Genomic DNA, 21,376 nt, shown 5'->3' with positions numbered 1-21,376 from the left:
CAGTTGGATTTCCCATAACTGTATGGTTACTATCGCTATTTTCGCCTTTGCTAAACGTTGAATTTGTACACAACAGAGGTAAAAATAACAGTGAGAACTATTCGCGAGTAAAAAAGACAAAGGGACACTTGTGTTGTTTGCTTTTGCTTGCTTTCGTGGCGCTTTTTCAGCCCAAATACTGATTTACGTAATTAACCGTTCGTAGTACCCCAAGGTAGGCTTAGCCTCCATGTTCTTGTATAGAAAATATCTAAATATTATCTATATGTTGAAGAAACATTTTCAAGAGTGAAGAAGACAAAGGACGAAGACGAGTGGGGGAAAAAAATACAGTATTACGAAGTGTCACTTCCCCTCCAGACGCTCGACTTCCTGGTACGTGACGTATACTTATGGGCCGGGCTACGAAACGCTGTAGCTTCCTTCCATAGCGATTGCCAACGCTGTGGTCAAAGAGTCGGGGGAAAGGGGGTGAAAGAGGCGAGCGGTTAAGGGGGGGAGGGAGGCTTCCAAACAGCCAATTCGCCGTGAAGGGGCCTCTTTGGGGGGCGGGCGGGCGGGCGAAGCAGGTACGAGGCGGTGAGATGGACCAGTCGTTAGCTAACGGTGTGCAACAGGAGCTGGCTAGCAAGCGGCTACATTCAAGGTAAGCGGTTTTCATTTAAATAATATTGCCAAATTCTCGAAATGATAAAAAATGGCCGCTCGAAGATTTTTAGTAGGAACCGGACAGGCGGTGGTTTGCGACTGTCGAGGGCGGTTGGCAGCCAGGGGTGCAGTTCCAAGCCTCAAGAAAGAGCACTGTCTCGACTTCAGTGCAGACTGAGAGGAGCCCACGTACACTTTGAGACGTGCACATGTAGTTTCTGTCCATATGAGAAAATTTAAATAACATTTCACGTCGAAAGTTATCGCCACTGAAATACACTCACTGACCACTTTATTAGGCAACTTCTTTGATCCAGTATAAGATGTAAGAATTCATTCCCAGAGGTGGCAGGTTCAGTAAGTAAAAACCTTGCCAAAGTTTTGCTTTAGCCACAGGTGTCGGGTAAATGATGCACCTGTAGCTGGTGTTTTACTTTCTGGACGTTGATTTGACACCTGTGGTAATTCCGGTTGACCGTTTATACCACGGGTAGGCAACGTATGATGATGACCTGTGTTGTTTGCCGATGTGTCCACTGCATTTGTCACATTAAGAGATATCTACAATAATTGAGTTTTAACGGGGACTAACTGCCCATTTTTTCCACGATATCAAACAGTTTTCAGGTGTCTTAATAACATGTCATGCTTTTGTCAAACTACTCCCCAAAACATCAATTATCGCCCTCTTTACACACTCTGTTCTTGTCATGCTGAAAACAGCCACTTTGTAGGTTCATGCCAGTGAGCCAAGCCCCCATACATTGGTACATGGCAAATGGACAACTCCAGCTGATAGAGGGCTGAGCCTGGGCTTTGGAATGAGACAGGCTTAGCAGGTAGGGCTGACCCTCTCATTTCGCCGGTGAGTGTGTGCGTAACAGAAGGCTGGATCTCGCCAGTGTTTGGCAGTCTTCCTTTTTTTACGTTGCTCAGCTTGCTGCCTCTCATCATCTTGCCAACAAATGTGTGCTGTGGCAAAGCCCAGAGTGCGGGTATGTGCGCGCCCCTGTGGGTGGGGGTGCGGTGGGGGGCACATTGCAGGGGCAAGATGAAATCATTGAATGGTTTAGATTTCTTTTCTTCTTTTTAAAATTTTTTTTTTAATTTGGCAAATTTGGTGGGCCGAATTAAAAAGCCATACAGGTCGTAGTTTTCCCATGTCTGCGCTATAGCACCCTCTAGCTTTTAATAAATATTAAATCCCAAAGACGTTTTGTTTTTTCACAGACCAGCCATTCAATTCCAGGAACGTATGTATAGATTATAGAGAATGTTTATCACTGATCTTGGAAAATTTGTAGTAACTAGCCATTGAACAAAGGTTAACATACACCATTATGCAACGTGCACTGGATTTAAAGTCCAGGAACTTGTGGCACATGGGCCATGGCTCTCAGCCTCAAATGCCTGTTTTACATTTCTGGAACTGAAAATTCAGGATGAAGTAGCATTCCAAAAAGAAATCACTGTTTCATCATGAAATTTAAACCAGCTAACTAGCGCTTAGTTGCTAATCCTTAGCGCTAGTTGCTGCTATACTCATCTCTTATCACGGTGAGAAGGTCAAATATTTCACAGTATGTTGGTGGTGTATAAGAGAGACCATATGGTTTGTTGTTTTAATATTATAGTGGTTAACTTATTTTTCCACAGGTGTTAAAATGGTTTGACCCCAGAACTGACTATTTCTACATTGTTGAAATATTGTTATTTACAATTGGGAAAGTAACACTCAAAGTAATTGTAGAGATTTAAAGGGGGGGGAAACAATTCCAACATATGTAATAGTGCAGGTCACCCTCTGTGGCAGAGGCAACGGAGGCTACAAGAAATGTTTATATCTGTTATGTCGGTGATATTTTCAAGGTCTGTGTGATTGTTTGACACTCATAAGGTAAATATGTAAAATGACTCACTGTTCTGGCATCTGTCCTCAGTGAGCTGTTGCTGCCTCCCAAAACAACACGTGACCTCTCTGCAATACGGGTTGTTTGTTTTGTTCCTTAGGAACAATGTTTTGAGAAGAAAGTTTTCCATCAGTGCACCTGACTTGACCTAATTTCAGAGTGCATCAGAGGATTAATTCTGCATCTGGATTTTTCTTTATTGATGTGGCTTTTGTAATTCTTTTCATGGCATGTTGTCCTGCTCTCGGCTGGTGACTTCCCCAAAGTCAGTTGTGATGGACTTCAGCTCATAGGGACCCCAATGATGACAAGAGCTCTAGAAAAAGGATGTGATAGATAATCTTATGGCATGGGGTTTCACTTAAGAGGTTCCATAGTATTTCAGGAACTTCTGAATTCTGCAGTCTGCCTGTGTCCGACCACAGGCAGGCTAATGTAGGATCGACAGTTTCCTCCACGTTGACCAATTTGAATGATAATAGTGGGCTGTATTACACAGCACCATTCTTCAGTAAACCACAACCATGTCAAGAATTAGTCACTGTGTACAATGGAAATCAAATCATAGTTTTTCTAGTGCGGTTGCTTTTCTTTCTTTCGCCTCTTTTGTGTTCTTAGAATTCTTTCCGTTGGTTGACTACTGAAAGCCAATAATTTGTCATTTATTGAGGAAACTTCTGATATTCCAACTCAAGAGTCTAGTTTACAACTCCTCTAGGGCTTTTCGAAGTAGAATTTCTGCGCACTACAATGTCTCTTTCCATCTTTTTAACAGTACTATTGCCGGAATTATTTGCTGTCAAGCAGCTGCTAATCCTCATCAAGGATTCCTTTCTGTCCTTGGTCGACAGGATTGATGGACTTCTCGCTTCCTCACATCTGCCTGTCAGGCCTCAGGCAATGTCTTGTCAGATTGTGAAATGGAGGATTTCAGTCCCCCCCCCCCCGAGACCACGGCAAAATGTTGTGGCATTGGTACAACATCCCAGAAACTGCTTTAGTAAGAGCTGAATGTTTTTGCTGCTGGGATGGGACCCTCATCTCAATATTGGTCCTCTACGTTCAGTTTGGACACCACAACTAATAGTCAGTACTCACTCCTATCGTCTTGGTGACTACCATCATCATGCCTTACTTTCTGTTTGCCTTGGCTCGTAATCCATGAGTTGGTTGGTCTCCTGTTGTGGATTAACCATTTTGATGAATCCACAAGACCTAAAAGTCCTAGGATACACCTTCATCAGTTCCTTAACCCATCAGGTATTCGGTTAGAGCCCCTGGACACATTAGAATCTTAATATGACCAGGACGTTTTGTACAGTTCTCTGCTTCCATTTTTATGGGCAGAAATTCCTTGAACATCTTCCCAGATTCTCAGTCATCCAAGTTATGGGGTCCATAATTCTAACTAAAGATGTGCGATATAACAGTATACTGTGTAATGTAGAGTGATTATAAACATCTATCGCACAATATAACCTTGCTGTTTATCATTATTTTAGATATCTGTCGCAGCTATTGAGGGAATTGTGTAGTTTCTTTTTCTCCACTTAGTGCGAGTAATATGGTCACACCAAGTGGCGAGTGACCACTGTTACCTGGTTGTTGCACACTGCATAGAGACACAATGGTCGACCGGCGGAAATGGGCTGCCTGAGCCACAGGGAGGCGAGCCGGGGCAGCGTGTCTCATCAATGTGCCCTGCAATGGAACATAACAATGTACATGTTGTGTGTTAGATCATACTTGGCTATTTACTCTGAAGCCTGCCGTATATTTATCAGGTCCACCCGCAGGCATCCCCCGGACAAAGTCAGACTAGACACTTAAAATGTTGAATCTGTTTGCCATTCAGATGGGATTGTTTAATTCCAGGGTCTCTTTTGAAGTTTGTGCATTTTTACTTCCATTTCCTCACGATGCTTTATGCATAAAATGTGAGGCAGTCAGAGAAAGTGACGCTCAGAAAAATAAAATCTTGACCGGTGGCATCTACCGACATCTACTCTCCTGCTTGAATTTATCGGTCATTAAGATAAGAATTGTCATCGCGTGCTTGTTTTTTGGGGAAAATAACGATACACTGTATTGACAGAAGTCCTTTGACACCTTTTGCGCTCTGAGTCTTTGAGACGTCTGATGGTCTAATACGGTTCCTGCTGAAGTAAGCAAATAGTTGGATTAGTCTGGGCCACTTACTGCGCTCCTTGGGCACTTAAGGTGTATTAGCTGTCCCATCTCTCAGCCTTTGTAGGGCTAACGGTCACAGTGAAAAGTACTCCTGCTTTGTACCAAATCTTTTTTGTCCCCCCCCATCTGTTGTGGAATTATAATTGGTTGTCCAGGGCTGAGGATGTTCAACAGAATAATGTGTGGATACTAGTAAAAAGAGAGAGAGCACAGCAGCTGCTAGCCTGGATTACTTCAACAGGTCTTCTGTTGACTTTCAAGTCAACATGTTTTTTGTTTTTTTCATTTTCACAGAGACAAAGCTTAGGCGGCTCCGTCTTGGCGTAAAGTCTGTTTTTAGAACCTGAGGAGCAGATGTGATTCTCGGGGCTTGAACTTGCACTTGGAATTCAGTCATTGTTTTCTTTTGGACATTTTGGATTCCACTGTAGTAACCCTGAAGGCCACTATGGGAGTGTCTTCTGTCATTCATACTGTCTGACTCTCGTGTCAAATTGCTAAGTCATCCAACGCCTCTTCCTGATGGCATCGGAGTCATGCCCTCTCACCGGGGCAGAGCAGGCGGTGTGCAGGCTGGTGCACCACGGCCCTCGACCTCAGGCCATGCTCAAGCCCTTACACTTGGAGTTACAGGTGTTTGTGGACAAGACGCTTGGCAAGCCAAAGCAAAGGTACTGACACCAGACTGCTCGTACTGTGCTCATCCTGAATGAGCGAGTCATGTAAGCGTTGGCTACGTTTCTGTTATGTCCAGAAGCTAGTAGAAGCAGACCGAGTGAAAGGCATGCTGGTCATTAGGAAGTGTTAACTCGACGTAACAGTGCAAACGGGAAAAATATCTGGAATGATGCCGACATTTAAAGTAGAAATGGACGGGGCGATGTTTTGACACGGAAACCGCTACGGCTTCTTCAACTATTGCCGGTATATTTGGTCAATCTTCACATCAAAATAATTTGTTCCTATCGAAAGTGTGATGCATGGATCTCGCAAGTCCAAATCGGATCAATATTTTTAGTGTCCATAAAAACAGTGCATCCTATCATAATCTTAATCCGAATTTTGATCAGATTAAAGACATTTTATCCACGTCAACGTAGCCAATGAAAATCAGCAGAGAATCTTATTTTATGGATATCCACCTCCTCCATTGTTTACAATTGGAATAATTAACTCGTGGACATTTTTTTAAAGGACTGACAACATAATCTGAGCCCCTAAAGTAAATTTCCGAAATAGTAATAAGGCCATGCTGAAACAAAGCAAAAACTACCACGGTATTAAATACATGGAATCACGAGAATAGGCTAACTTTAACAAGGACAATTAAAATTGTCATACTTTTACGAGCCGAACTTTTTGAGAATAGTGTCAGTTTGTTTATTGGCAATTTAAAACTATTGTGCAAAGGTTTGTGCGTTTCTGTGAAAGATTTGTTCGTTTAATCATTGAAACAGATGGTTTATGGTATTCTAAATATTACCCGATGAATACATGGCAGGTCTCCAATAATGTTGTTTTTCTCAAAAGTATGCAATTTGTATTCTTAGAATTACGCCTTTTTCTTTGTGAATTTATTGTAATGTCACACATTTCACAGTTTTTCTTCATTTTTTGTTTTATCTTATTGTTTTGTATGACCCTAATACTACTTTGTAATATCGTCACTAAAATGTTATAGGTTTTTCTGTACCCATTCTACAAATTTTAAAGGAAATTACTGGAGTAGTTTTTGCATAGTTATGCAGACAAACGGTGAGGAAAACTTGATGTAGAGTAGCCATCAGGTGAAGTGATTAGTAGTACAGTGAAATGCCCCTTGATGTTTTCCCCCAATAAAGCTACTTAATGAATCACATATGGTACACACCTATTTCACCTGTAAAGGCAGCATATGTAGATTAGATTAAATTGAGCGCTAATCCTTGATTAACTCTACATTCTCTCCGGAATTTGGTATTGCTATCAAGTATGTTGCGCTTTAAATCACCCTGGATTATACCATAAATCTGATCGTACGCTTTACTGATGATGCCTTGGTACGTCTTCCATTCACACACTTTTCATGGATTTTTCTCCTCCATTTACAATAAAGCACTTGTCAATGGACACAAAGATGCCTTGTGCATTGCCTCAAACAGTGCATGTGATTCAGTGGTTGTCATGGTAACCAACATATCGAGTTTGAGAAGCCTCCTGTTAAAAGATCTTATTTTGTACGTCTTTGTGCACACGGGCAACGCAATGAATAGGTGTGATTGCCAAGGCAATAATAAGACAGCCCTTGTTGTCATGGAGATGATGCCAATTCTAAAAGAGTTGGGTAAAAACTGTAACAAATATCCAAATGACCATCATCCAGGATGGAGGCGTCCTGTTTGGAGTTGGCCTTGGAAGGGGAGCGCCTGTGCAAGGCAGGGGACTTCAAAGGTGGGACGGCGTTCTTCGAAGCGGCCGTGCAGGTCGGCACGGATGACCTAAAGACCCTCAGTGCCATCTACAGCCAGCTGGGCAACGCCTACTTCTACCTGAAGGAGTATGGGAAAGCCCTTGAGTACCACAAGCACGACCTCACTCTGGCCAGGTGAGAAAATTGCTGGAATTGCTGAACTCTCCGCGTTGTTTAGAAATTACCTGTGTCCTAATTTTCCTTTTAAGTTTTCAGGTTAAAAACATGTGCTAATTCATATTTTTCATTGGACAGGCAGTCCTTTAAGACATTTTTTCAAAAAACACCACATCCATGTTCACCAAAGCAAATCACAAACATTTGTTTGGCAGTTTTTACGCAGAATGCCCTTCCTGAATCAACAATTTCTTACCCTGGCTTGGTATCGGCTGTGGCTGGATAGTGGGCACTGGCTTGAACCTGATGATGCATCTGCATAAAAATAATATTGCGTTTGTGGAATATGAGAAATCCACCCGTTTTAGTTAGCTCTGGGGGCGGCCATTTTGTCACTTCTGTCGACTGAAGATGATATCAAAGTTGCTCAGGGCTCAGATAAGACCAATCATGGCTCAGCTTCAGTAAACAGGTGAGCCGTGATTGGTTGTTATCTGAACCCTGAGCAACTTTGATGTCATCTTCAGTCGACAGAAGTAACAAAATGGACCGCCCCCTGAGGGTGCATTTTGCTGGTAAACCTATATTCCACAAAGGCAATATTAATCAGAATGCCGTATTTCAACTAGTGGGCCTGCATAGAACATAATCAGGAAAAAATATGTTTGGGTTGACTTTACCTTTAAATTATTATTAAAGTAATGCAAAATGTTTTCCAAGTGTGGTTGTTTAATTCCATAGTTCCATTTTAAAAATGTAAATTTTAACGTTTACGTATGTATGTATGAAAATATGTTTTTTCTGAATGTTTAATGTAACACTTGGCACGTCATCTGTGGAGAGTTGCTTGCTCAGCTATTTTTTTGCTTGCATGATGATGATGATTTTGTTGTAGTGCTTTACACACACAATGTGATGGGGGAGGGCGAGTGAGTGGACTTTCAATTTGGCAACAATGATTGAGGAGCTCTACGAGGAATCTGGCACCCCATTGTGAATGCAGGTGGTATAACAGGGCAGTGATTAAAGACCCCCGAGGGTAGGATTTACCTCGTTACATTACAGACCTGGCAGGGCCGCGGGGAGCTGGTCCCGATGAAGCTGCTCATTAAAAAGCACTTTACTCCCTCTTCTAATTAAATCAAGTCTAAGCGTTGCACTTTGCTATTTAAACCAGGGACAGTTAATTTTATAGAGAATTGCTGTATTAACACAAGCACTAACACAGACGCGTTTTGCTCTCCCAGGACAATCGGTGATCGAATCGGAGAAGGAAAAGCCAGCGGTAACCTTGGCAACACGCTGAAAGTGCTGTGTCGCTTTGACGAAGCCGCTGTCTGCTGCCAAAGACATTTGGATATCTCGCAAGAGCAAGGCGACAAGGTCCGAAAAACTTATCTGGATGCCATAACTACAGTTATGAATCCTTTTTTGACTTTATTGCGCTTTAGGTAGGTGAGGCCCGGGCGCTTTACAACATGGGCAACGTCTTCCATGCCAAAGGCAAGCAGCAGTTGTGGCGCTGTACCCAGGAGCCCGGAGACCTTCCCCCTGACGTCAGAGACACGCTACAGCGGGCCACGAACTTTTACGAGTTTGTATTCTTCTGCCAATGCCAATAAATTACAACACATTCATTAAACACGTAGGAAAATGCTTTTCAAAAGGCTATTCCTACTTAACCATTAAGTGCCAAAGTATTAACATTGCACCAAGCAACATTTACAGTATGCCTTTTATCATTTCAAGCTACAACCCTTTGAAATATCAAAACGGAATATTGTATTGAAAAAACTGTGGCACCTATGGGGTTTTTCTTAATTATAAACATTTTTATTATGTAACTGACTGTAGGAGTCTAGATCACACATGCCAAACTCAAGGCTTGGGTGCCAGATCCAGAAAGCCATTTTATGTTGCCCATGGAATAAAATCCTGTGCGTCAACTTCCCTGATTCATGTTAAAATCTCTACCAAAATTTCTAAATGTCATGTTGAAATAATATTGAGATTTTGAAAGCGTTTGTTACCAGTCCCTTTTTACTGTAACTTGAACAAACTATTATCCTTGACACCTGATTTCTAAACACTGGTTGTCCATTACCGTAATTTCCGGACTAGAAGTTGTGGGTTTTTTTTTTCATAGTTTGGCCGGAGTGCGATTTATACTCCGGAGCGACTAATGTGTGAATTATTAACACATTATTACCTGTATATCATTTCACATGTTATTTTAACCCACATTAAGAACATAAAGATAAATCCTAAAAGCTATTAAAATGCATGAATAATTTAACCTGTTAAAATCTAATATTGTGTTAAATAAGTAATTAAAATAGTATGATTAAAAAGAGAATTTGACTGTATCAATCCATCTATACAAAATAGTGTACTGTTCCTTTGAAAGGCAGTGCATGGTCTTGCATCATCAGCTAGCCGCACGCACGCACGCACGAGAGCGGAGGACAGAACAGATAATTACAACTAAATACAAAAATACTTTTGGAGACTTGTAAACATTCTACATGGTCGGCGATAAATAAGACTTATTTAATCGATCTACGACCGTTTTGGTGAGTTTAAAGTTATCTTACCGTAACTTTATTGTAACGCTACATGTGTGGATGTTAGCTAAATGTTACCGTGGTAGCTCGGTGGAAATGATGTGTACTAAGCGCACAATTTTATTAATTTGATTTGTATGGACACATTTATTTGCATTGCGCGACAGAGACAACTTGGATCCCGAGAGAGTGTGGAGGGCGGGGGGGCGGCGTCTTATACTCCAACGCGTTTTTTTCTTCTGTGTTATGCATTTTATGGCTGGTGCGACTTGTACTCCGGAAAATACAGTCGTTGTCGTGTGTGTGTATATATAGTAGAATTAGGTGATTAAACATTAGTATTGTTTCACAGTCATAATGGCCCTCTGCGAGAAACCGTAAATATAATGTGGTCCATGACAAAAATAAATTTGACACGGCTGTTCTAGATGGTCTTGTTGCTACATTTGTATGTATTGCTAACATCAACCACATACTAAATTGCATGTTGTCTCTTCAGGATGAACTTGTGTTTGGTGAAAGAACTGGGCGATCGCGCTGCTCAGGGCAGAGCGTACGGCAACCTGGGCAACACGCACTACCTTTTGGGAAATTTTGTGGAAGCCATCAAGTTCCACAGGCAGGTCAGTCATCCTGAACTTTTACTGTATCTTTTTACTACTTTCACCCATGTATGTATATTAGTTTTTTGTTGTTTTTGTGTACTGTATTTGATTTTTTTTTGTTGTGCTAGAACAGGATGGCTCAAAGCTCGAGTCAGTGACATGGCTGCTCATTAGGTCTCATTGGTTTATAGCAAGTATGTCGGCTCGCTATAAGAGCGTGATCGTCTGTCATGTCATGCTTCTTTGTTTTTCTACTAGCATGTGCAGTGATTTGGTGGGTTGAGTGCAATGCATGCAATTAGCACCATTTTACACTGTCAGAAAAAGGCATATTTTTGCCATGCCGATGTTATGCATAAACAGCACAGATGAGGTATGGGTGTCAAGCCAGCAATTTTCAGACAGGTGGATCAGAGTCTGAAACAGAGGCTAAAAGATGCTTACGTTTACGTAAAGCCCCTTTTAGACTGCCTATATAAATGTCACACATACTTTTCATTTTACTGTTCTGTTTAAAAGCACTGACATGGACGCAAGGTGAAAAAGCTGACCTGGCACTTTTCCCCCTTTGGAGGTAACATCCGAGTTGCACCAGCGATGGGGGCTGTGCCTGTGTGTAAATCCCCTTTAACACATTAAAGCCTGAAGCGCCTCGTGAGACATTTCTCTAAAACCTACGGTCGTCTTTGGAGTCACCCTTGATAACCTGACATTTTTGCCACCTACAAAATAATTAATATCTCAGCCCCTGTAGCAGATAGAAACATAGTTCCAGAAGAATTTGAGCGCTTAGACATGTGGCTTTCACACGAGTTTATTAATCTTTACTTTTTCAATCGAAGATGCAAGTGAAGCACTAATTTTTAAAAAATCGAGTGGTAATTACCATGCTGTGTTCTCTTACAAAGACGTTGAAATCGTCATTGTCAACAAACATATATCTTAACCATACATCACATTTGGATGGTTTCACAGCTTTAAAGTCCGCGAGCGTGTTGTCTATATCACTGCCATGACTTATAGCAGAGCTCCCGCGATCGACTGTGCCTCCATTACTCCTCGAAAAAATTCCGGATATCCTCTGACAACTCATGACACCGTCACACGTATATTCTGATGCATTTCATTGGCTAAGAGACAGAGACTTGGATTTAAAAAAAAGAAAATGACGTATACGCTCTCCGGCTTTAAAGGGAGAAACACGCAACAGCCCTCCTGGCTTTAGTAGTAGAAACGCGGTAATGCTTAAGGGGTTAAAAGCTGGGTTCTACATTAACGGTGGCCTGGGGCCACATCATGACTGCGTTGTGCCAACTGAACTTCACTGACGCTGGCTGGACCGGGCCAGTACAGATTTCATAAATACAATGGAATCATCATGTCCGTGCTTTTTAAAAAATATGTAATATTCAGTATTTTGACTTTTATCTACTTAAATTCATCAGTTATCATTAATCTTTAGACTGCACTTTTTTGTGCTTGTTTTCCTTCTAGTAAGGAATGGCTTAAACAGATATAAAGTCCAGAAAATATCCAATGTTAAATATTTAGGTAGATTTTACCCTGGGGGGGGGGGAAACAGTAACATGAAAAAAAAAAAAAAATACAGAGAATGTATTTTTAAAGGATTTAATAGAACAGACACTATATGAAATGTATATGATCAGTGCCGGTTCTGGCAGAGCACCACAAGCATGGCTCCGGCTGCCACCCAAAAAGGCTTAATTTTGGACCTTGCTATAAAAGCTGTTGTTTTCTCACCTTTTTTGCCGCGTTGCTGTTCTGTATAAATGTCACAAAAACGGAATTAGTAGGAAGATGGGTCAACCTAGAAATGTTGACTTTGACGGTTGCATCAGAGCTGGAATGGAGATGGGAGAGTGTCTGTCTATAAAGAACCATTTAAACGTTCTGAAAAAGCCAGCATACCTTGTCTTTCTTTCCATGTCACTGCTCAGTAAAAATCAGGTGTCATTAACAGCAGTTGTGACTTTCACTAGTCATGTTTTATACGTCATACCTGACAGTAAAAGGCAAAGGCAGAACATGCTCGGTTATGACAGAATTTTGTGGGATCTCTGTATAAAAGACTTCTGGAAATAAATTTGGCCAATGTAAACACATTTTATTACTTCATGATATTCACTCCAGCTTGCATTTTGTCATACAGAGATTATCCATAGCGAAGGAGTTTGGCGACAAAGCGGCAGAGCGTCGAGCCTACAGCAACTTGGGCAACGCTTTGATATTCCTGGGCCAGTTCAACACAGCCACAGACTATTATAGGTGAGGGAAAAGACATACTGACATCTAGTGGTAACTGGAGGAAGTTAAACAAGCTGAAAAATGTTAAGCAGCAGTCCCCAAAGTTTTTTGTGCCATGGAATTGTTTCACATAAAGGAATATTTTGACAGACCTCCATATAAACAAATGACTGAAAATATAATGCACCATTGTACCGAATTAATTTGTTTTCATAAATGGGACTGCTAGTTTGTCTTCAATCAGACCTCATTTTGGGGTAGAGTAGGGGTCTCCAAGTCCGGTACTCGAGCCCCTATCCAGCTTTCAGTTTTTTATGTTTTCATCAACACACCTGATACAAAATGACAATTTTTCTTGGCCTTATAGAAAAACTCTGCAGCTTTCGCGGCAGCTGAGGGACCAGGTGATGGAGGCCCAGGCCTGTTACAGCCTTGGAAACACCTACACACTTTTGCAGCAATATGACAGAGCCATAGAGTATCACCTTAAGCACCTGTATATTGCTCAGGATCTCACAGACAGGTAAAGCAATGGTTGGTGACGTTACATTTACACAAAGCCGATCGTAGAAGTTCAAAAAGCATTGTAAGAGCTTTGCGCGTTCTGTCAGGGTTGGCGAAGGCAGAGCCTGCTGGAGTCTGGGAAACGCCTATGTGTCTTTAGCCAATCACAAGCAAGCACTCCACTATGCCCGGAAACATTTGGAGATCTCCAAAGAAGTGAGGCTTTTTTTCCATGAAAACAAACTCATTTTAATACAGAAGTGATTTTAACAAAACATTTTTTTTTTTATCTCTACCTGTGTTTTTCTATGTGACAGATTGGGGACAGAAATGGCGAGCTGACAGCCAGGATGAATGTGGAACAGCTCATGGAGGCATTGGGTGTTAGTGACAGTGACCTTTCACCTTCCAGTTCAGAATTTGAGATGCAAGGTGACACAGAAACTTTAGTTGGTTTTACTCTGGTTAGCTTTTTATCTGAGTGTGAGGTCTGATTTCAATGTGAAACTATCCTATTCATTGCGTTTCCTCAAATGGCAGCCCTACTCATTGCCATGTTTTAATTGGTTGCAGTGTGCATCATTCACTTGAACAAATAAATGCCTCCCTCAAAAACACCTATTAAAAAAAAAATAGTTAGTCTAATTGCCGCAATCGCAAATGTTCGGTCGCAATAATTCACAAACAGACATTTAAAGAAACATTTTATGGGGAAGTGGCGTTTTAATTTTATTCAAATAGTACTGTCGGATTGGGAAATAGTTAAATTAGTCAGTGGTTACTCTGTGCGAGCGCCATTCATCTGCAGTCTGGACACCGTGGTAAACATCTGCTGTGCAGGGAGTCACAGAACCTACAATAAAACCATATAAAGTAGGCCTTTTTTAAAGTAATTTAGAGGGGTTGAAAACGTCACAAAATATAGCAACAAAGTTGGCAGCACTTAGTCTCGCTTTGTTGCACCACCACACCAACCAGCAGCCGCGGCACATCATCGGAGGGCCCTTGGCCTCATCCCGTTTTTTTGGTTGACGGCTCCTCTGTCCTGCGGGTCATTTTCCTGTGCCGGGCAAACCGCAAGTGTTCATCGCCCGCTCCCAACCGGGCGATAAAAATAAAAATCCTCCTGATACTCTGTATGGAAATACTTTTGCTTACTTACTTGATCCCCTAATCACATGTAAGCACATGCAACATGTGTATGACTGGCTACCCTGTAAATCAATTAAGCGATACATTTCACAAAGGGTGATGGGTAGGAATCTACTTTTTATTTGTTTTACTCACTCACTTCTATTGACAGGCAGCTACACTAAATTATATCAATAGCATTAAATTGGGAGGGCTGGCAGTGATTGAGTTAATGCTATGAGGGCTACCGACACTCCTTTCACGAGAGCCCGGTAGCTCACAATTGACATAATGGCCACCCTTGCTTTAGGGTTTTGAATTTACATGGAACAAAGCCTGTTCATTAACTCAATTAGAATACAGAAGTTAAATTAAATGGGAACTTCAGTAAGCAACTATACTTAAACTCTTATGACATATTTTTGGGGGTCACATGCAGACACAGCTGTGTTAAGATGTGACGTTTCTGTCGGCTGAGTAAGTTATCTATTTTCTCCGCGGCATCCGAGCCGTCAAACAGACTCTCATTCATTCGTCCAGAAAGCTGTGACCACAATGTGACCGCTGGCAACATGTTCTGTGCTGTCTCATGATGTCGTTTTTACGGTTCCTCAAGGAGCGAGGCCCAAATTCTCTAAAAGGAACAGCATGGACAGCGTAGAGCTGTGGAAGTTGTCTTCATATAAGGTAAACGTGCTTATACACGGTGTCGGAAGTTGTCCCTCTTTGTATCCGATCATTGCTTAATGACTTGCTTTCTGTAGGACGGTGAGGGCCACGAGGCCGAAAGCATACCCAGAAGGCCTACGAGTCAGACGCCACAGACTGCTAAAAGGAAAGGTTATCCTGACAGTCGGTCGTCGGATGAAAGGCCCTGGTTGGACTCTCCACTGGATGCCGACGACATCAATCTGCAAGTTGCGCCTCCGGTGCCAGTGAGTAGACAAGACTAGTAGATGACTCAGTCTCGTTCCTCAGGTGGTGGTTTAACCTTAAGCTAATAAGCAACTGTCTGGACCGTGCCTCTGCCAAGGAGATTACGTTTGCAGTGCGCTTGGTTGCGCTTTCAATCAGTCCTCAGATAATGGGGTGGACCTCCTGGCGGGTCGGCGTGGTGCATTGCTAGGCTTTGTATGTATCTGTTTTTTTTGTTTGTTTTTTTGCTGTCCTAAAATAAAGTGTAATTGCACATCCACAACAGTAGATGACAGTGGCGCCCTTATTGTCAGAGCATGCGCGCACACAACACAAAGCAGGGGCTCTTAAGTGCAGTGAACAAACCAGAACTGGGCATTTTACAAAAAAATTGTGGTCCGTTTATCGCCTACAGCCAGGGTAGCCTTCCGTCCGTTTATCCGCCATTTTGTCTGTCAGGACCAAATAGTAATCGCCTATATTCGGGCCGACTATCATTTTGGATGGGCTTCCGTTAGCGTTTCTGACTACCAACTTTGACAAACTACCACTAGCGTTTTGGGGGGCGGGGGGCGAATATAGACGATTACATAGACGGAAAAAAATGGGCTTCCGGCTATGCTTAGTTCAATTTCTTTTTTTTTTTTTTTTTAAGTTTCCTGTCTATCGTTTATCGCCTACAAAATGGGCATCTGTCATAGGCGGACAGGTCCGTCACAGAGGCAGTATTGCCCAGCTCTGGAACAAACCCTAAAGATACACTGTGAAAAAATATTGCACGGGGAAGGGCAGAGAGAGACTACAAAAACAATGTTAATGAAGTTATTTTTGTCATAACATTTCTTTATTTGATTTCTTTATAAGGATGCAATAGTATGCAGAGTGTACTTAAAACAATTGAATAGACAAATCTATAGTCTGTTGGGCCATAACAGAAAATAATTGAAGTACTGTTTTCAATTATACTTTTGTTTTTACTCCGTCCAGCGTGTCCTCAGGACTGTTTCATTTTTGAGACACAATTAGCCAAGTTAAATTGGTGATTCCTTTGATTTCCCATGAGCTTACTCAACATGATATAATAGGTCACCCACAGTCGACAAGTTCTCATCACTCGTCTGATTTTCCTTTGAGCTGAATTCACGCAAGGAATTTATAGCTGCCTCTGCCTTTTACACAGACCCGAGCAAAGATGGGAGATTTTTGCAGCTATGTGCGCATCCACACAGTGACACAGTTGAGCATTTTACCTGACGTCGCAGCAGTTTCTAATGTGACGAAAAAAAATACTTGTCAGACAGCAACACAATTGGCCATTAGAAGTGAGTGTCGGTTGTTAAAACAACATTTCCCTTACATAGAGGTGTCTGATACTGTCTTTAAAGGCAGAATAATCAGGGGTCGACTTTGTCCCCCCATTCCATGTTGGTGCTGTTGATACAGAAACGCAAGGGCGGAGCCACGGGCTCACCCAGATTGACAACCCAACCCAGTGAGATTCATGAAACACTATACATTTTTAAATTATTAAATTTTTGAATTAGGGTTTTGTTGTTTTTTTTTATTTTATTGAATATTAAGAATGGCATAATTGTGGTTGTATCCGGAAGATATGAACTTCATATTATTCATTATACAGGAGTTACAGGAGGATTGTAAGTGAGAGAAATATTCAGGTCCACTCTGAATTTTCCATGCCCACCCATTAGCCACGTTCTGGCTCCGCCACTGCAAAAAAGCGACACGGGAGAAACAATGGTAAAATGTGAGGTTTTCCAGTGTTAATGCACAAACTTCCCACACGGGAGATTCTGACTCCATTCAATTTCCACCTCTTGAGTTGTAGGTCAATTACAAGAAAAATGCTCGCTCTGTAATGGGGGCAGTACACACAGGCGTAATCTGTCACAGCAAGGTGGAATATTGTAGACTCGACATACACCTACAATTCCTTATAGGTGTCAAAAAACAAAAAATGGTGGTTTCATAGGCAGAGTAAATGGGCGTTTTACATGCTAAATTTAGCAGCCTCGTGAACTTCATTTCACTCACTTTGCAGCTGTCTGTGTTGGCGGAATAAAGAGTATTTCAACGTTAACAACTAACATTTGTTTATTTTCTGCTCTGACTTAAATGGCAACCCATTAAGGCTGCAAATAAGTTCGGTCTGAATTAATTGCAATTAAATTCTAAAATGTGTCAATATTAATTGCACCTAATTCATTATATTACTGTATCGTTGGCATGGAAACAATGCCCGCTAGACATCATTGCTTGCAGTCGTCCAAGTGCTGGCATGCAATCTACTCATAACTGCGCCCTCGCACCCACAGTCTTCCCTCCCCCCACCAGCACTCTGATAATGTGACCTTGATCACAGAAGCGCTTCCCACCCCCTCCTCACCGACAACCCTTCCCATAATGACTTGTTTTCCCACAGTGGCTGAATGGCACAAAAACGGCCCGCAGAAGAGAGTGAGAGAGTGCGAAAAGAGATGGGGAGGGAGGGAGAGAGAGTATGTGCTTGAAAGCAGAGTTGGCTGCAATAGAAGGACACAATTGGGGAGGAGAGGGGCTTTGAGGGATGTAAGGTGGTTGGGGGGGACGTAAGGGGAGAGGAATGACAGTGGGCGAGTTGAGAAGAGCAAGCGCAGCAGTCGGTGAGTTGTTTCATTCATGTTTTAATGAACAAAGTTAGCCTTGACGCTCACGTACATCTTAACGTGTTGTTCTTCTTTGTAGCATTGGTTCAAAGTTAAAATTCAAACGATGCAAAATGTGGCGTTTGGTCTGTCGCTGCCAAAGCGGACTTCTGCTGACCTACTTCACATTATGCCATGAGGCGTAGAGACCTCAACTTTTATTTTAAGCCCTGATACTGAATACCGCTTTGTTTCCCGAGAAGTTATCTACAGTGTTCTTTTCAAACTTTTAAGTAGGCTTGTTTGTGTTTCGATGGGCTTCCTAATTGTCTAGAATGGTACCCAGAGGACCGAGTGCCATCACTAAGTCCTAGGTCCTGTGTCATGCTCCCAACCCTCAACAAGTTTGTTTGAAATCCTTGATGTCATTCTAAACTGTAACAGATAAGTTAGCATGCAGTACTTTGATTAGCTTCTAAATTGGTCTGTTTGAGTGAATTCAAGTGCCTGCAGTCGCCTTGTGTCTAAATCCATGTGACACTTTTTTGTATTTCCTGAAACAAACCTGCATTTTTCAACTTTATTTCAATCTATAAACAGCAATGACCGAACAGGGGGGACAGAATTGTTCTGGTAATTTTCTACATTCAGAGAATAGCATGTCCAATGACACAGTACTATAAAAGTGGCACCCATGTGAAATTGGGGCACGGGGTCCACCTGGCAAGTTTTCACCTTCACAGTATGAGATCTGTAACAGACACAGAGGCATCATGGTGGCTGTGTATAAAGTCACTTAAACTCTGCCATTAAAAAGTGTCAGCACGGTCTTGAGGCCATAACGGAGGTGGGCTGTTGCCTGTGTTCAAAACAAATCCTAAAAGGGGAAGTCAACCCCAAAATGTTCTTTACAATATGTTGTATGCAAGCGCACTAGTCTGAAAACGGCATTCGGTGAGCCGTGATTTGTTGTTACCTGAGTCCTGAGCAACTGTGTTGTCATTTTCAGTTGACAGCAAATGACAAAATGGCTGTTCCCTGAGATGGCTAAAAATGGGTGGATTTTGCTGCTTAATGCATTTTCCACAAATGGTAATGTTTGATTTTAGAGAAATTGCCAGTGGTAGTGGCAGTGACAGAGGCTCATTTTTCAGTCCACTTTTTTTTATTTATTCATTTTTTATTTATTTATTTTTTAAATCAGGGCCATCAGAGTATTTTGTCATACAATATGCTGGTGCTGATGTCATCACATGATTGTGTTAGTCGTGGCAATATCACTGGCATTAACTGGAACTAACTGGAATTTGCGGCATACTGAAGTTATATTAAGGTCACGTCCACACACGCTGGTATTATTTTCACACATTTTCCATGTGTCGGGTTTAAAAAAAAATACTTCAGAGCATAAGTCGTTAACAAAAGGTGACTTATGTAATGGCACACTTTTCTACTACCGGAGCTTTACCCTGGAGCTTGGAATGTTTGGAGGACCATGGCAACTTTTGTCTAAGTTTTTGTTCTGGCGTCATTTGTCAAAAGACGACTGCTTATCTGATTATCACATATTTAGAACTAAAACTAAATAAAAGTGTCTGCAAAGCTAGAAATAGCAGCCACATGGACGCATGAAAGGAGATAGTCACGTTGCATTAATGGAGGACTGTGATTCCATCAAATTACTTACCCCATTTTACTCAATGGGAAAATCCTCATTATGCCTAACTATAATGGACATCCTGTTCAGTTGTTTAATGAACAGCTTAGATGTTTCCTAAAATGGCTGACCGTGTGTGTGTGTGTGTGTGTGTGTGTGTGTGTGCACGTGTGTTAGAAACTTGACCGTGACCCTTCCGATGAGGACTGCTTTTTCGACCTGCTCAGCAAGTTCCAAAGCAGCCGCATGGACGATCAGCGCTGCCACCTCGATGAACCACACAACGGTGACGGCCAAGGCGGCGCCGCCCTGAGTGACATTATTGGTTGGTTTCTTTGCATTCCCTCAACAAGTCACTGTGAAACTGACACCATCCCCGCTTCCCCTAAGATCCCGCAGTGACCACCTCCCCCCAGACGGAGGAGCTGTTTGATTTGATCGCCAGCTCTCAAAGTCGCCGCTTGGATGACCAGCGCGTCAATGTGGGGAACCTTCCGGGTCTCAGGATCACGCAGAACAACCTGGGACACTTGGTGGGGGAGGGAGAGCAGGAGCCCGGCGATGACTTCTTCAACATGCTTATCAAGTGCCAGGTAAAGACTTTGTGCACTTTCGTCTTGAGACAAGTGGCCATTACACTTACAGGAAGAGAACATGAACACTCAATGGACTACTGTATTGGAATTTGCTGCCATGACGCAGACAGGCAGTAAGAGGCTGTGTTTCGAATCGTTCACTCGTTTTCTAGTCCCTGATCACTATATACGATAGGATTTCTTATATATTGGACTATATGGTGCACTCATGAGTCAAACGGTAAATAGTTTTCATAAACTTTATTTAATTACACATAAATACAGTACACCTGATCAATGTCAGCTGGTAGAAAAAAGAAAAAGTATTGAATGTCTTTAAAACGATAAATATTTCAGCCTCCCCTCCCCCAGGCAGGAGATCGGCCTGTAGTTGGCATTTTATGAAAATTTCGTGATATGCAATGTCATAATCTCACAATCTCCTTTACACTCGGGATGTTCCGTGCTGCCATTGTGTATGTTTGAGGAATATCTCGTCTGTTTTTAGTCTTGTAGCAGCACACCGTTTGTGGTTTGGGATGGGTAGCCATTAATCGAAAGTATTGGAACACCTGGCTCTTCCAGAAAGTGCAGAAAGTTAAAAATTGGTACAAACTTTTCTTTGCAGCTAGGGCTGGGTGATATGACTGAGAAGTATTTCATATTGGTCGTTATTAATATATATTGGATAGAGATATTTATATAGATGTTTATACAATGATAGTATAGTGAAGTCATACATTAGTTGACCAACCGTCTTAGGACTACTTTATCTTTTTAGCGGACTCATTATTGCCGTAGTCCATACTTGCCTTATTCAGACATGGCTAACACTGGCGAACATGTCAAAGACTGGGAACTCCTTTACTTGTATACCACATCTCCATCGGGAGGTGTTAAATCGGCTTAGTATCCATAGTATCATTTGTACTGAGTCGACTAGTCATTTGTTTGAACAAAGTTACGGCACTCTCGCTCTGCTTGAGTATGCCGCACGCATGCAGCGTTGGTTTAGCTGCTGCTCCTTCGTTGGTTTGGATGCGTCGTCTTCATTGGTTTAGCGGCTTCTTCATTGGTTTGACCTACAACACATACACTGCCGCGGTTGTTTTTTTTTTTTCTTCTATCGAGCATTTTATCAAAGGTATTGGTATTGATTGACTTGTCAATCGCGATATTGATATTAAATTGTCACCCAGCTGTA

At 42.0% G+C, this 21,376-nt stretch overlaps 1 protein-coding gene across 2 annotated transcripts in view; it reads left to right on the top strand.

The window, feature by feature from the left end:
* Nucleotides 1-488: 488 nt before the first annotated feature.
* Nucleotides 489-21,376, top strand: part of gpsm1b (G protein signaling modulator 1b) — a 23,501-nt gene continuing 2,613 nt past the window's right edge. The window contains exons 1-13 of one of the 2 annotated variants that reach the window (XR_015089763.1): nt 489-646; nt 7,111-7,332; nt 8,562-8,697; nt 8,766-8,908; nt 10,378-10,501; nt 12,654-12,769; nt 13,116-13,271; nt 13,360-13,468; nt 13,570-13,684; nt 15,000-15,070; nt 15,148-15,318; nt 19,775-19,922; nt 19,988-20,190. Coding sequence is in view for 1 of the 2 variants with exons in the window: in XM_086052928.1 (XP_085909054.1) it covers nt 5,271-5,419; nt 7,111-7,332; nt 8,562-8,697; nt 8,766-8,908; nt 10,378-10,501; nt 12,654-12,769; nt 13,116-13,271; nt 13,360-13,468; nt 13,570-13,684; nt 15,000-15,070; nt 15,148-15,318; nt 19,775-19,922; nt 19,988-20,190 (1,863 nt within the window). In the remaining variant the exon portion in view is untranslated. Of the gene's footprint in view, nt 647-4,783; nt 5,420-7,110; nt 7,333-8,561; nt 8,698-8,765; nt 8,909-10,377; nt 10,502-12,653; nt 12,770-13,115; nt 13,272-13,359; nt 13,469-13,569; nt 13,685-14,999; nt 15,071-15,147; nt 15,319-19,774; nt 19,923-19,987; nt 20,191-21,376 lie in introns of those variants that run through there. The other variant, XM_086052928.1, reaches the window with a different exon arrangement.

This window comes from Filicampus tigris, chromosome 15 (assembly GCF_054856515.1).
Source record: "Filicampus tigris isolate MCC_2025a chromosome 15, RoL_Ftig_1.0, whole genome shotgun sequence".
Lineage (NCBI taxonomy): Eukaryota > Metazoa > Chordata > Actinopteri > Syngnathiformes > Syngnathidae > Filicampus > Filicampus tigris.
The sequence above is the reverse complement of the archived record's forward strand: the minus strand, read 5'-3'. Positions and strand labels throughout refer to the sequence as shown.